Source organism: Oncorhynchus kisutch, linkage group LG9 (assembly GCF_002021735.2).
Source record: "Oncorhynchus kisutch isolate 150728-3 linkage group LG9, Okis_V2, whole genome shotgun sequence".
Lineage (NCBI taxonomy): Eukaryota > Metazoa > Chordata > Actinopteri > Salmoniformes > Salmonidae > Oncorhynchus > Oncorhynchus kisutch.
The window spans coordinates 21,648,773-21,663,912 of record NC_034182.2 but is presented as its reverse complement, the minus strand read 5'-3'; the positions used below and the strand labels follow the sequence as shown (position 1 = coordinate 21,663,912).

Below are 15,140 nucleotides of genomic sequence, written 5' to 3'. Positions count from 1 at the left end.
CAGTGACCAAAAATAAAGATGCATATATATGGACAGTCCCAAAACAAATTATCTAATGATTCAGTTTCTTTGCAGCATAATTTGCAGAGCTGGGATGGTTGTATCCCCCCCATATATATAACATTCTATTGGTTGTAAAAATGTTGTATAGTAATTTAAATTGAACATTTTGTATCAGTTCATAAACCATGTGCCATGGAAGCGGTACATCGACAATCTCTTCACAACAATTTTGCAATCTGTATGCACAGCTGTCATTTTTTGGGGTCCTTAAATGACACTGGTATACTGTTTTTATCACAATTTCCTTTAAACAATTTTAGTCTTTAATGCAGGGCTGACAGACAAGTTCCTTACTTTTCCCCCCTTCCACTTGCCTTTTCCACTTTTGCGGTTATGCTGCAATCAGTTGGTAGAAATTTTGGGTAGAGCAGACATTTCCATATATTTTTGTTAGCTGCATGTGTGACAACTCCACCAGTCCTATTTTTGATATAATTCACAAAGATTATACTTTTGTTTGTTTTTTTATTCCCAAAATAATGTTTATTTTATAATTTAGTATATTTGAGTTTAACCATATTGTTGTAATATGTGTTCTGTCTTTCCTGGTGGATTAAACTGAAATTGCAACCAATTTTCTATGGCTTGTTTTAAAAATAGCGATATTTTGGAGATTATTTCATTTTCAAATAACCGCAGGTGAGAGGTTGTAATAAAGGCCTTCTAAAACATTAGCTAAAGTGCCACCCTGTCCCTGATGAAGTAAAGGCATTATACTGCAATGAAGAGAAGAGTGTGCGTCACCTAACTTCATATTTTTATATACATTCTTTCATTATTACATGTTTTACATCCAATCAAACAGTTTTCAATGTTATTAATTATACGGTGTACTGGGTCATTTCAAGTCATTCAAACAGTTTGACTATGGCCTCCATCACTCGTTTTCTTTCCCCATGACCTTTGGCCCTCTGACCTCTTCTTCTGTGGTCCTCCAGGTAGAGAAGGTGATGCCAGTGGACACCTTTTACTTCTCTATCATGCGTGACCCCGTAGCGCTGGCCGAGTCGTCCTATGCCTATTACAAAGCTGTTGCCCCTGCCTTCAAGAAGGCCAAAGGTACATAATGTAGCCATTCTATTCCACTGTTTAATGCTCATGTATGTCTGCTATTCTGTTACTTTTTGGGCACAGGTTAAGCCTAGTCCAGTACTCAAAAGAACTTTCATTGGAGATTCTCCATTGAGCATGCATTTTTAATTCAGGAGTAGGCTTAATCTGTGTATGGGGAATCCGTTTTTTATCTACATTGAGGTTGTATGCTGCAAAATGAATTGCCTCATTGAGGACAAAGTTTCTTAATCTAATTTTAAAGTAATCTCTAATCTAATTTGAACCTTAATCTAATCTGACAGGCCTGGGAGACTTCGCCGACAACCCCAGGAAGTACTACGACCCCCGTCTCCGTAACAACCACTACGCCCGCAACCTGCTCTGGTTCGACTTCGGCATGGACCACAACGCCAACTTCTCGACCACACTGGCCCGAAGAGGCGAGGTGGCCGTCCGACGCGCCTTCAAACTCATCCTGGTCTCTGAGCACTTTGACCAATCCATGGTACATATACTATTATAATATATAGTAATATATGCCATTTTGCAGACGCTTTTAGCTTTTATCCATAGGTGGCCCTTATCCCAGATCAGCACTCTTTTTAATAATTTTATTTAACCTTGATTTAACTAGGCAAGTCAGTTAAGAACAAATTCTTATTTACAATGATGGTCTACCAAAATGCAAAAGGCTTCCTGCGGGGACTGGGGCTGGGATTAAAAAAATACACACATCACACATCACTACAAGAGAGACACCATAACACTACATAAAAAGAGAGACCGAAGACAACAACATAGCATGTGTTGCTGCCATGCTAACACAGCATGGTAGCAACACCACATGGCAGCAGCACAACATGGTAGCAGCACAAAACATGGTACAAACATTATTGGGCACAGACAACAGCACAAAGGGCAAGAAGGTAGAGACAACAATACATGATGCGATGCAGCCACAACTGTCTCTAAGAGTGTGCATGATTGACTCTTTGAATGACGAGATAAAACTGTCCAGTTTGAGTGGTTTTTGCAGCTCGTTCCAGGTGCATTGGTGGCAAATCTGTTGGCCTAATGGTAAAGAACATCTAGCCGCTCGAGAGCACCCTTACCTGCCAATCTATAAATTCCATCTCCGTAATCTAACATGGGTAGTAGGATGGTCATCTGAATCAGGGTTAGTTTGGCAGCTGGGGTGAAAGAGGAGCTATTACGATAGAGGAAACCAAGTCTAGATTTAACCTTAGCCTGCAGTTTTGATATGTGCTGAGAGAAGGACAGTGTACCATCTAGCCATACTCCCAAGTACTTGTATGAGGTGACTACCTCAAGCTCTAAACCCTCAGAAGTAGTAATCACACATGTGGGGAGAGGGGCATTCTTCTTACCAAACCACATGAACTTTGTTTTGGCGGTGTTCAGAACAAGGTTAAAGGCAGAGAAAGCTTGTTGGACACTAAGAAAGCTTTGTTGTAAGAGCCTTTAACACAAAATCCGGGGAAGGGCTAGCTGAGTATAAGACTGTATCATCTGCATATAAATGGATAAGTGAACTTCCTACTGGCTGAGCTGTGTTGTTGATGTAAATTGAGAAGAGCGTGGGGCCTAGGATCGAGCCTTGGGTTATTCCCTTGGTGAAAGGCAGTGGCTGAGACAGCAGATGTTCTGACTTTATACGCTGCACTCTTTGAGAGAGGTAGTTATAGCAAACCAGTACAAAGACCCCTCAAAAGACACCAATACTCCTTAGCCGGCCGACAAGAATGGAATGGCCTACCGTATCAAAAGCTTTGGCCAAGTCAATAAAAATAGCAGCACAACATTGCTTAGAATCAAGGGCAATGGTGACATAATTTAGGACCTTTAAGGTTGCAGTGACACATCTATAACCCTAGCTCTTGCTCTGAGACCCTTTATAAATACAGGCCCTGGGTTCAGTTTTTCCTTTTAGATACCGCAGATAATATTACATTCACAGGACAAGGTGGACCTGTTCCTAGTTCAGCACTCTCTTTCCTACGCTTTATGAATACAGGTCCTGGGGCCATATGTATCAAGCGTTTCAGCCTAGGATTGTTGATTTAGGATACATTTTGCCTGAGTGAATAAGATTATCTGATTCAAAATCAGCACTCTTACTCTGAGAAGCTTTATGAATGTGCTGACCTAGGATATGTTTTGCCTTTTCGATACAGTGAATAAGATTTAATGGACAAGGTGTACCTGATCCCAGATCAGCACTCTCTTACCTACGCTTTATGAATACAGGTCCTGCTGCGCCACGCCCTCTGCTGGCCGCTGGACGCCATCGTCTCCTTCAGTCTCAATGCCCGCCAGCAGAAGCCCAGCGGAGGCAGCTCCTGGGTGGGTAAAGTGGCTGCTGCGCAGCCCCCCGCTCTGGCTCTAACAGACGACCAACGTCTAAAGCTCCGCGAGTGGAACGCCCTGGACTGGCACCTCTACCAGGCCTTCAACCGCTCCTTCTGGAACGAGGTGGATCGCTTCGGGAGAATTAGGATGGACCAGGAGGTCGCTCTTCTCCGTACCCGCCGGGATGTGCTGGCCCGGGCCTGCCTAAGGGACGGCGGGAGACCTGTGGAGGCCAGCCGCATCCGCGACAAGACCATCAGGCCCTTCCAGAGCGGCTTGGTGAAGATCCTGGGATATGAGCTCCAGCCTGGGCTGGACAACGCTACTCATCAGTCCTGTCTGAGGATGATCAGGCCAGAGATCCAGTATAAGGACTTGCTGGACGCCAGGCAGTTCCCCAGGGCTGCTCCCCAGGCTGCCCAAGCTCAGGCCCCGGCTATCCCTGCTGGGGGAGCCTACTTGAGGAAAGACCCTTCTTCCCAACTCAGGACAGGAGAGCTGGGGGTGGGGGAAGGAGGAGGGGGGACGGGGGAGGACAGGAGTCGGTTATCTCGTAGTAATAATATTAATAATAACCAGACATTGCTACGAGGAGGAGGAGGAGGAGGGAAAGGGAAGATAAAATAGTTTTCCATCCAGAATTCACTGCCTTGAGAGAATGGATAAGACAGAACGCTGACTGAGCCTGTGTACTCTTACTCATGCACTCGTTGAGTATTTCTATTACTAAAGTACTCAAGAGACTTGTTGGAAATAAATACCCATTCTCCCTCCAACCCACCTCTACTGTACATTCTCTTCTGGCTGAACTTTGGACTGGTTATGACTCTATTTCGTGTTCATACGGACTTTATGATTGCTGTGGATGTGTTTTAATGGGACTTGAAACGGAATTGCATTGCATTCAGTGGGCCAGATGTCGTTCAAAAATTCTGCTTCTCTGATCGAGAAAGAAAGTTAGATTTGGTGGTCCAACTGCTACGTTCAACATACAGTGAGGGGAAAAAGTATTTGATCCCCTGCTGATTTTGTACGTTTGCCCACTGACAAAGAAATTATCCGTCTATAATTTTAATGGTAGGTTTATTTGAACAGTGAAAGACAGAATAACAACAACAAAATCCAGAAAAACGCATGTCAAAAATGTTATAAATTGATTTGCATTTTAATGAGGGAAATTAGTATTTGACCCATCTGCAAAACATGACAAACCCTTGTGGGCAATCACAGAGGTCAGATGTTTCTTGTAGTTGGCCCCCGAGTTTGCACACATCTCAGGAGGGATTTTGTCCCACTCCTCTTTGCAGATCTTCTCCAAGTCATTAAGGTTTCGAGGCTGACGTTTGGCAACTCGAACCTTCAGCTCCCTCCACAGATTTTCTATGGAATTAAGGTCTAGAGACTGGCTAGGCCACTCCAGGACCTTAATGTGCTTCTTCTTGAGCCACTAATTTGTTGCCTTGGCCGTGTGTTTTGGGTCATCATCATGCTGGAATATCCATCCACGACCCATTTTCAATGCCCTGGCTGAGGGAAGGAGGTTCTCACCCAAGATTTGACGGTACATGGCTCCGTCCATCGTCCCTTTGATGCGGTGAAGTTGTCCTGTCCCTTTAGCAGAAAAACACCCCCAAAGCATAATGTTTCCACCTCCATGTTTGATGGTGGGGATAGTGTTCTTGGGGTCATAGGCAGCATTCCTCCTCCTCCAAACACGGTGAGTTGAGTTGATGCCAAAGAGCTCCATTTTGGTCTCATCTGACCACAACACTTTCACCCAATTGTCCTCTGAATCATTCAGACGGGCATGTATATGTGCTTTCTTGAGCAGGGGGACCTTGTGGGCGCTGCAGGATTCTGGGCTGATTCCTCACCGTTCTAATGATCATGGCAACTCCACGAGGTGAGATCTTGCATGGAGCCCCAGGCTGAGGGAGATGGACAGTTATTTTGTGTTTCTTCCATTTGCGAATAATCGCACCAACTGTTGTCACCTTCTCACCAAGCTGCTTGGCGATGGTCTTGTAGCCCATTCCAGCCTTGTGTAGGTCTACAATCTTGTCCCTGACATCCTTGGAGAGCTCTTTGGTCTTTGCCATGGTGGAGAGTTTGGAATCTGATTGATTGATTCTGTGGACAGGTGTCTTTTATACAGGTAACAAGATGAGATTAGGAGCACTCCTTTAAGAGTGTGCTCCTAATCTCAGCTTGTTACCTGTATAAAAGACACCTGGGAGCCAGAAATCTTTCTAATTGAGAGGGGGTCAAATACTTATTTCCTTCATTAAAATGCAAATCAATTTATAAAATTTTTGACATGTGTTTTTCTGGATTTTTTTGTTTTTATTCTGTCTCTCACTGTTCAAATAAACCTACCATTGAAATTATAGACTGATAATTTCTTTGTCAGTGGGCAAACGTACAAAATCAGCAGGGGATCAAATACTTTCCCCCCCTCACTGTCGTCTCCTGCACGATCAAAAACTCAGCCTGTCAGTTTTAGTTTTTTGAAAAATAACTAGGCTATTACCTTTCTTGAACACTAACACAGACGGCATATATGATATGACAGCAGCCAGGCAGCCAACCATAGCCACATACTGGGAGAGGAATGATTCTCACCTGATGTGAGTTGCATGTTCTGACTGAGAATAGGCATGGGAATCCATCGCTTTGAACACAGTGTGTCCGGAGTAAAAAATGTAGTCCATTATGGCTGGAATGCAACGAAAGCATCAATATCAAACACATGATACTGTTCTATTCATTCCATTCCAGCTATTACAATGAGCCTGTCCTCCAATTTAAAGCGACACCAGCCTCCACTGATACGAAGCCAGCATTGGAGAGCAGTGAGTCTCAGAATAGGCTTAACTGTGATGTCTCCAAGGAGAAAACTCTTAAGTTAACACATGGTACTTTGATAAGGACCGAAGTGTACAGCAGTAATGTACTGTATCTGAACTGAAGCACTGTGGTTGAATGGATAGCTAGCATGTCTGACTTTGAACCTTTTTAGTGTGGCTTTCAATAGATCTAGTAATATTGGATACACAGTATTTCCCTGACTCAATGCGGGTGTTAAATGCGAGCTACACAGCAAATGGGCCAGTGTTACCGAGTGTTGATTTTTCAGTGTAACATTTCTAGTGTTGATTCCGGTGTTAAATTAAAACTATTTGGTGTAATTGAACCCCAGTGTTTGTGTTAATAACCAGTATTAAACTAAAACGACGTCCATTATTATCATATTTCTGATATCTTTGTCTTCCCAACCCGGCAGTCATTCTCAATGCAGGTTGCAAGTCAATAAGAATTTAAAATGTTGCATATACCCAGTCTGTCTGGATTCCAATAGGAATTACTCATCACTTTGCAAGCCATCATCTTAATGTGACTTGCAGGCCTGAAAACCAGTTTCAGGCCACTGTATTGGGCTAAAACAAGGCCCTCAAAATAAAGCCTTATTAAAAACTTGTTGTATTGTGTTAAATAATACAATTTTAATCTTCACATTTTCGCTTTGGATCTCACTAAATGGATGAATGCAACAACCATGTCTCTGTCACAAACAATTACAGTTATAGGCAAGGCACTCTGGGAAATATGGAAATAAGGCTGTACACTAAGCAGTGTGCTAATTTAACACTGAAAAGTGTGGACCCGCATAGACACTGGACCAGTGGCCTCACATTAATTAGTGGATTTGAGGGTTATACTATCATTCAAATGAAAGCCAACCTCAATGTGAGGTGGTGATTCACTGAAATTGTCCAGTCCAAATAGTGCTGTTTACTTTTCCTTATTGGCCAATGGCCATCTACCGAAATAAACGTTATCAATAAAGTTGATAAATGGCTGTGAAAAGTTGCCATCTATCGACATATATGTAGTATACCCATATTCATTGAGGTTTGTCTGTTAGAAAAGCACAGACAGTACATGTCTCTGCGGTTGTTGTCCCACTTCCATTGATTTCAATACAATATCGATGTGAGCGATTAATTTGCGCTTGATATTGAGTACAGTAAAACAAGCTAATCAATTCCAGTCTTGAGAACAAGATTGGTAAATGTTGGTCAGTGTGCAGTTCATAAGGTACTTATTTAGCAGTCATCTGAACACAAGTGTGACACATATGTAGGGAGTAACTTTTATGTATTGGTCTTCAAAATATCACAATGTATTTCAACATATTGATTATGAATTTGGACATCAAAAACCAATTTGGCCATGAGTCAAAAAGCCATGACAACAGGAAGCAGCAACAGTATAATTTTAAATGTTTAACATTATTTTTCAGGATTATACATTGTCAGGTAAAAGCAATAAAAAATGAGCCCAAAAACATGCTATGATTTATTGATTTTGATGATATTAGTGGAATTGTGATCATATATTAAATACATATACTGTACATCATGTGTGTACATACATTGGCTTGCAAAAATATGGCCTTTTCCTATTTTGTTGCCTTACAAGCTGTAATTAAAATAGATTTTGGGGGGTTTGTATCATTTCATTTCACACAACATGCCGACCACTTTGAAGATGCAAAATATTTTTTATTGTGAAACAAAGAAGAAATAAGACAGAAAAATGAATATTTGAGCATGCATAACTATTCACCCACCTCAAAGTCAATACTTTGTAGAGACACCTTTTCCAGCAATTACTGATGCAAGTCTCTTGGGGTATGTCTCCTTAAGCTTGGCACATCAAGCAACTGGGATTTTTGCCCATTCTACAATGCAAAACTGCTCCAGCTCCGTCAAGTTAGATGGGTTCCGCTGGTTTACAGCAATCTTTAAGTCACTTCACAGATTCTCAATTGGATTGAGGTCAGGGCTTTGACTAGGCCATTCCAAGACATTAAAATGTTTCCCCTTAAACCACTTGAGTGTTGCTTCAGCAGTATGTTTAGGGTCATTGTCCTGCTGGTAGGTGAACCTCCGTCCCAGTCTCAAATCTCTGGAAGACTGAAACAAGTATCCCTCAAGAATGTCCCTGTATTTAGCGCCATCCATTATTCCTTTAATTCTAACCAGTTTCCCAGTCCCTGCCGATGAAAAACATCCCCACAGCATGATGCTACCACCACCATGCTTCACTGTGGGGATGATGTTCTCGGGATGATGAGAGGTGTTGGGTTTGCACCAGACATAGTGTTTTCCTTGATGGTCAAAAAGCTAAATTTTAGTCTCATCTGACCAGAGTACCTTCTTCTATATGTTTGGGGAGTCTCCCACATGCCTTTTGGCGAACACCAAACGTGTTTACTTGTTTTTTTCTTTAAGCAATGGCTTTTTTTCTGGACACTCTTCGGTAAAGCCCAGCTCCGTGGAGTGTATGCCTTAAAGGTGTCTAATGGACAGATACTCCAATCTCCACTGTGGAGCTTTGCAGCTCATTCAGAGTTATCTTTGGTCTCTTTGTTGCCTGTCTGATTAATGCCCTCCTTGCCTGGTCTATGAGTTTTGGAGGGTGGCCCTCTCTTGACAGGTTTGTTATGGTGCCATATTCTTTCAATTTTTTTAATAATTGATTTAATGGTGCTCAGTGGGATCTTCAAAGTTTCTGATATTTTTGAATAACCAAACCCTGATCTGTACTTCTCCACAACTTTGTCCCTGACCTGTTTGGAGAGCTCCTTGGTCTTCATGGTGCCGCTTGGTTGGTGGTGCCCCTTGCTTAGTGGTGTTGCAGACTCTGGGGCCATTCAGAACAGGTGTATATATACTATTTTGTGTATGTCCATTACATGAAATCCAAATAAAAATCTATTTAAATTACAGGTTGTAATGCATCAAAATAGCCAAGGAGGATGAATACTTTTGCAAGGCACTGTACATATACAGTACATTTAACACACAGATACTTGCGCTCGCACACATGCACACACTGTACTCCGTCATGCTTGACAGCTTAAGTGTGAGTCATGGAAGCTCATTGAAAGGCACTCTCACAGGTCCCAGTGGTCCAGCCAGCCAGGCAGCGCAAGTGGTGTCAGGTGACCATGGAGCGCATATAAAGTTACGTCATATGCTGGTGTGGAAATGAATGGTAGCCCGGGCCATATGTATCAAGCGTCTCAAAGTGTTTTATCATTTAGATCATACTTAATCAGATCATTGTGGACAGGGAGGACCTGATCCTAGATCAGCACTCCTACTCTGAGACTAGATAAATACGGGCCCAGATCTGTCTCTGCTATCTAGCCAGTCCTATGATCGTAACTCACAAACATAGGAGTTGGCTGTACAGCACAAATTGATCTGGGACCAGGCAATAGCAATGCCTCTAAGTACCAGGATGTCAATATTGATTAAATATAATAATCAATAATCAGTATAAAACGTGTACACAAAGGTACAAATGTCTTTGGCAGAACAAGCTGTGATTTTTGTAGAGAATCTGTGACTGTCTGGAAATTTCTAAGTAATCTTTTAAACAATATCGGTGGTGTCTATGGCTAACAACATTTATGATCAAAATAGGCCCATGTTCAGTAGAAAACTGAAGAAATTGTCTTGAAATGGAGGAGGCACTACCAGAACTTGTCCAATGAAAACACAAATTTCCGTTTCAAAATGTTTTCTGTTTTCAGGGAATAACTGAAATATGTTTTAAAATGTATTTTCACTGTTTGATTCAAAACGTGCATAGAATGTGGAAGTTAAAACAACTGCTATCTCTTTCACTGTGTCTATCTATCTGCATTTTCTATGTTTTACATCCTTATGAACTACAGTTATGGCGTGTGTATTAACCTAGAGCCCATTTCGCTGCCTCCATGTTTGTTTATTTTTTGTAGTTTTTGAATGTCTTGATCAAGAGTCACGGAGATGGAGGTTTTAACAGAAAAAGAAGATGTTGATTGTTCAAGAACATGTAATCATTTTTAACATGTTACAAAATCCATTACAAACTCAATTAAATGTACCATCCAGGAACAACAACCATTTCACAAACAAACACTAATAAAACAGCTATTTCTTGCCTTAGAAAACAGTACATTTCGGAAAAAGGGCTTTAAAAACGATAGCTTGCTGTATTTATCGTTACTTTTAAAAAAACTATTGTTGTATATATTGTATTTATTTTAAGGTATGTTCATTTTCAAAACATTCAAGAGCCAACGGAAAACATACACACATTGATACACCATTTAATTATGTTGATTATCCCAATTATTATTATAATATTAACAATATTACACATTAATACAAAAATACAAAACATTTATGGTACTTGACCCAAGTTATTACAAGTTTATGAAATATTGATGCATTAAAAGAATGGCAGGAATGCAACTACACAGACACACACACACACAGTGGTGGAAAAAGTACCCAATTGTCATAGTTGAATAAAAGTAAAGATACCTTAATCGAAAATAAAAGTGAAAGTCACCCAATAAAATACTACTTGACTAAAAGTCTAAAAGTATTTGGTTTTTAAATATAAATACAAAAGTAAATGTAATTGCTAAAATATACAGTACCAGTCAAAAGTTTGCACACACCTACTCATTCAAGGGTTTATCTTTGTTTTTACTATTTTGTACATTGTAGAATAATAGTGAAGACATCAACTATGAAATAACACATATGGAATCATGTAGTAACCAAAAAAGTGTTAAACAAAGCAAAAAATATTTTATATTTGAGGTTCTTCAAAGTAGCCACCCTTTGCCTTGATGACAGCTTTGCACACTCTTGGCATTCTCTCAACCAGCTTCACCTGGTAAAAGTGTCACACCCTGCTCTGTTTCACCTGTCTTTGGGCTTGGCTCCACCCCCCTCCAGGTGTCGCACATCTTCCCCTATTATCCCCTGTGCATTTATACCTATGTTCTCTGTTTGTCTGTTGCCAGTTTGTCTCGTCAAGCCTACCAGCGTGTTTTTCAGAACAGTTTCTTTGAGCCTGTTTTCTAGTTTTCCTGGTTTTTGATCATTTTGCCTGCCCTGAGCCTGCCTGCAGTTCTGTACCTTTTGCCTCTGCCCTGGATTACTGACCTCTGCCTGCCCCGACCCTGAGCCTGCCGCTCTGCTCTGTACCTTATGAACTCTGCCCTGGACTACCAACCCCTACCAACCACATTTCCTTTTTTTTTAATGGATATCCAGGGGTACACTCCAACACTCAAACATAATTTACAAACTAAGAATTTGTGTTTAGCGAGTCCCCCAGATTAGAGGCAGTAGAGATGACCAGGGATGTTCTCTTGATAAGTGTGTGAATAGGACCATTTTCCTGTCCAGTTAAACATTCAAAATGTAATGATTACTTTTGGGTGTCAGGGAAAATGTATGGAATGTAAGTGAAGTAAAAGTATAGAAAGGTTTGTAAAAAAGTTGTACTTTAAAATATTTTTACTTAAGTACTTTACACCACTGCACACACACACAAACACACACACACACAATGCACATTACAAGCAGTGCACAAATTTATATACTGACAATATTGTAAGAAAGTTTCATTTTGTTGCTCAAAACATGTTTACAAATAGAAGTGATGGGATTACTACTTTCAAGTAGCTTTGGAGGCAGCTCTGCCTGCCAGACTGATGTTTAACCAACTCTGGATTGAGTAGGTTAAACATCATCCTTGGAGGCTGAACTGCCTCACAGGCTAGTCTGAAGGCATATTTCTCGCTTGTGCAGATTGCTATAGTACTGTGATAATAATACTTTTCTGTTGACCTCTCCACTATTGACTTGATGGGACTATTGACTTAATTCTGTTTGAGAATGAATGGTACTGTACACTACTGAAATAAAGGGTTCTTGTCTCATGTCGAGTTGAAGCATACTCACCTGGAATCATGGAATCTTCTTTTCTCTTTTTTCAATTTTTTTTTCTCACTGCCATTCAAAAAAACATTAAATGGGCATCATTCTTGAAAGTGGAATAAGGTCTTGAAACATTGAAATGTAAACTTAAATACATTGTCCCTCCACCATTGAGTATTATTGATTGAATTGATATCATTATGATTTAATACATTTGTATGGGTAAACCAAGAAAATATTTCCTAGGGTAAACAAAAGTACTTCTCTAAGCCTAAAATGTATTAAAAAAAAAAAACATAACATTTAAACTGGATTGATAGGAATTGTATTCTCATTTAAATTGGGACTATTCTACCATATTTGAGAGCATACATTTTGCAGACATCGAAGGTAATATTTCAGCAAAACATATTTATTGTATCACTATCTTTTTTCTTACTTGAAGTTATTTATACTTGGTTTGAAACCTTGGTATTTGTCTGTGTGCATTCATTCATAGTTTGTTTTTTAATTGTATGAAATAAAAGCAAATATTTCCTGACCAAAGCTTTTGTCTGTGATCCTAGTGTGGCTTTGAGTGGCATATCTATTTAAGATTGAAATAGAAATTTCAAATCTCTCTAGCCTTTGTTGCAAATTTATCACATTATTAAGTTTTACAATGGGATTAATGGGATTTTCAACTCACAAGATCAAGTGTTATTTCCTTCATTGTCAAACAAGCTCACCGTTTTTAATAATACATTAACTATTTAGCTACGTTGACGTAGGGTGAAAAACTATTTCAAATGTATTGGGGGATTATTTGGGTCTACCTGAATGGTGAGAGAAAGGCTTGCTATCTGGGCCTCTGTTAATTAATTCCACTTATCAGCAGTTGAATACTCCTGCCTAGTTTAAAAATGCAGCTCTTTTTCTCTGTGGTCGACTAGTTGTACTGGAGTGCACTGCACTGCTATGCTGCACAGTGAAAGCGTCAGTCGCAGGTTCACCGACTGATGATGGACACAGTGAATTGGATTTTACATGTTTATTATTATAGAGATATTTGTAAAAATAGGCCAACTATCGATGCTGGTCATACAGTAAGAATATTAACCCCCGAGTGGGTTTTGAATAGTATTAGCTTGCGTGATTGTATAGCAAGCTACCAACCGGATACATAATCTAGCTAGCCATGGTTCTAATGATGGAATCGCAATGCGAGTATTTTATGTATTTCCCTGCGGTTCCCATCACGGACCTGTCGGACCCGTCAAAATACCGAACTCTCCCACGGCGTAGTCACCTCTACCTCGGCGAAACGGTACAGTTCTTGCTAGTCCTGCGGTCCAGAGATGGAGCGTCGGGCTCGAGCGGGACAAAGGGAAGCGGGTCAGGTGACAGCGGTACCCAGGCTTGGAAGGAGCTGGTACGGTCCCTCTCCGCTGTAGCAAGTGTCTGCCCCGGAGAGAGCCGACATCGCTCCCAACTTCACCCCCACGAGTTCCAGAGAAGCTACAGCGACGACTGTGTAGACGACGATGCAGACGACGTTGACTTTGCAGCGGGAACAGTCCACACAGCCAGAAGGGAGTCAAGGAACCGAGGTTTCAGAGAATGCAAGCCGCTTCTCATACACAATAATACGGGGCGTGATGGACGGCAGTATCGGCGCGCACCGGTTCAGGTAATATGAAATTATGAATGACAGTAGTCATAATTGGAGGGAACAATGGCACAATGATTGGACTATACTCATAACAACTAGCTAATACCGTATTGAGTGTTATAATAGGCTACGTGTACACCTGCTGTGTAAAATAGGAAGTGCTGACATTTCCTGAGCATATAAGAAAGTGCAACGCTCGTGCAGCAGAAGTACAAATGTAAACCACAAGTCAACCAGACCTTTTTTTAAACTTCCTGCAAGCACTGACCTATGACAGTTGGAACAAGCCAAAATACTGTTTGACAGTAGAACTGGGTTCAAATACTTTTTGGAATCATTTCAAATAACCTACTTGGTGCTTGATTGAGCATGCCTGTTGCAATGGAACCAATAGAACAGTTCCAAAAATGTAAAGCCAGCCCACCTGGCACTCCAGGCAGACTAAACCAAACGCTCAAAACACTCAAAAGTATACGAAAGATTTCAAGTTGTATTTGAACCCAGGTCTGTCTGACAGACAGCTTGTTATTGTGGCAAGGAGCACAGGTTGGTTCTAGCTACAGTCACTGTGATGACATACAAATAGACGCCTCAAACTTTCTTGAGTCTTAACCAACCACTTCTTTCGATTTGTCCAACCTTGACATTAAGAGAGAGAGAGAGCTTGTGTAAGGAGTATTTGCTCACACTTGCCTGTTATCAAGCCTCGCAGGACAAACAGCAATAACCTACTATTATTTTCAGACTTCATTGGCAGAGAATTCAGACATACATGCCAACTCAACCTCATAGCCAAACAAATCAACTTAACCTTGAGGTGTTGGCAATCGAGGGTAACAACCACCCACTATGATAGTCAATATTAAGCATGGGACAAATAGAGCGAATGAATGAGTATGTTTTTGCACACATTACTATTTGTCATATCCTCTATGAAAGACAGATCCCTCTTTTTCTATTACATTTGACCATAGTAATAGTGTACTAGCAGGTGGAGTGACTCATATCTGTATCGATAATCTATAGTGCAAATATAGAATACAAACTTTATTTGTCCCTACATCCTCCTCCATTGTTTACATAATCTTTATTTCTTTCTCTCACTCTAACTCTCTCTCTCTTACACACACTCCCCCTCCCTCTCTCACTCCCTCCCCCTCCCTCTCGCTCCCTCTTGCTTTCTAATAGTTTGTAATAGAGTATTT

General features: G+C 40.9%; 2 protein-coding genes across 3 annotated transcripts in view; both read left to right on the top strand.

Moving 5' to 3' along the window:
- The window catches only part of LOC109896343 (galactose-3-O-sulfotransferase 2), a 56,408-nt gene extending 43,829 nt beyond the window's left edge, over window positions 1–12,579 (top strand). Inside the window, exons 5-7 of one of the 2 annotated variants that reach the window (XM_020490592.2) lie at window positions 1,002–1,122; window positions 1,419–1,621; window positions 3,385–12,579. In XM_020490592.2, the coding sequence (XP_020346181.1) occupies window positions 1,002–1,122; window positions 1,419–1,621; window positions 3,385–4,113 (1,053 nt within the window). In that variant the 3' untranslated portion in view covers window positions 4,114–12,579. The remainder of the gene's footprint in view (window positions 1–1,001; window positions 1,123–1,418; window positions 1,622–3,384) is intronic. The other variant, XM_031832107.1, reaches the window with a different exon arrangement.
- Window positions 5,568–15,140, top strand: part of trappc14 (trafficking protein particle complex subunit 14) — a 37,731-nt gene continuing 28,158 nt past the window's right edge. The window contains exon 1 of the mRNA XM_020491266.2: window positions 5,568–13,953. Within this exon, the coding sequence (XP_020346855.1) occupies window positions 13,462–13,953 (492 nt within the window). The 5' untranslated portion in view covers window positions 5,568–13,461. The remainder of the gene's footprint in view (window positions 13,954–15,140) is intronic.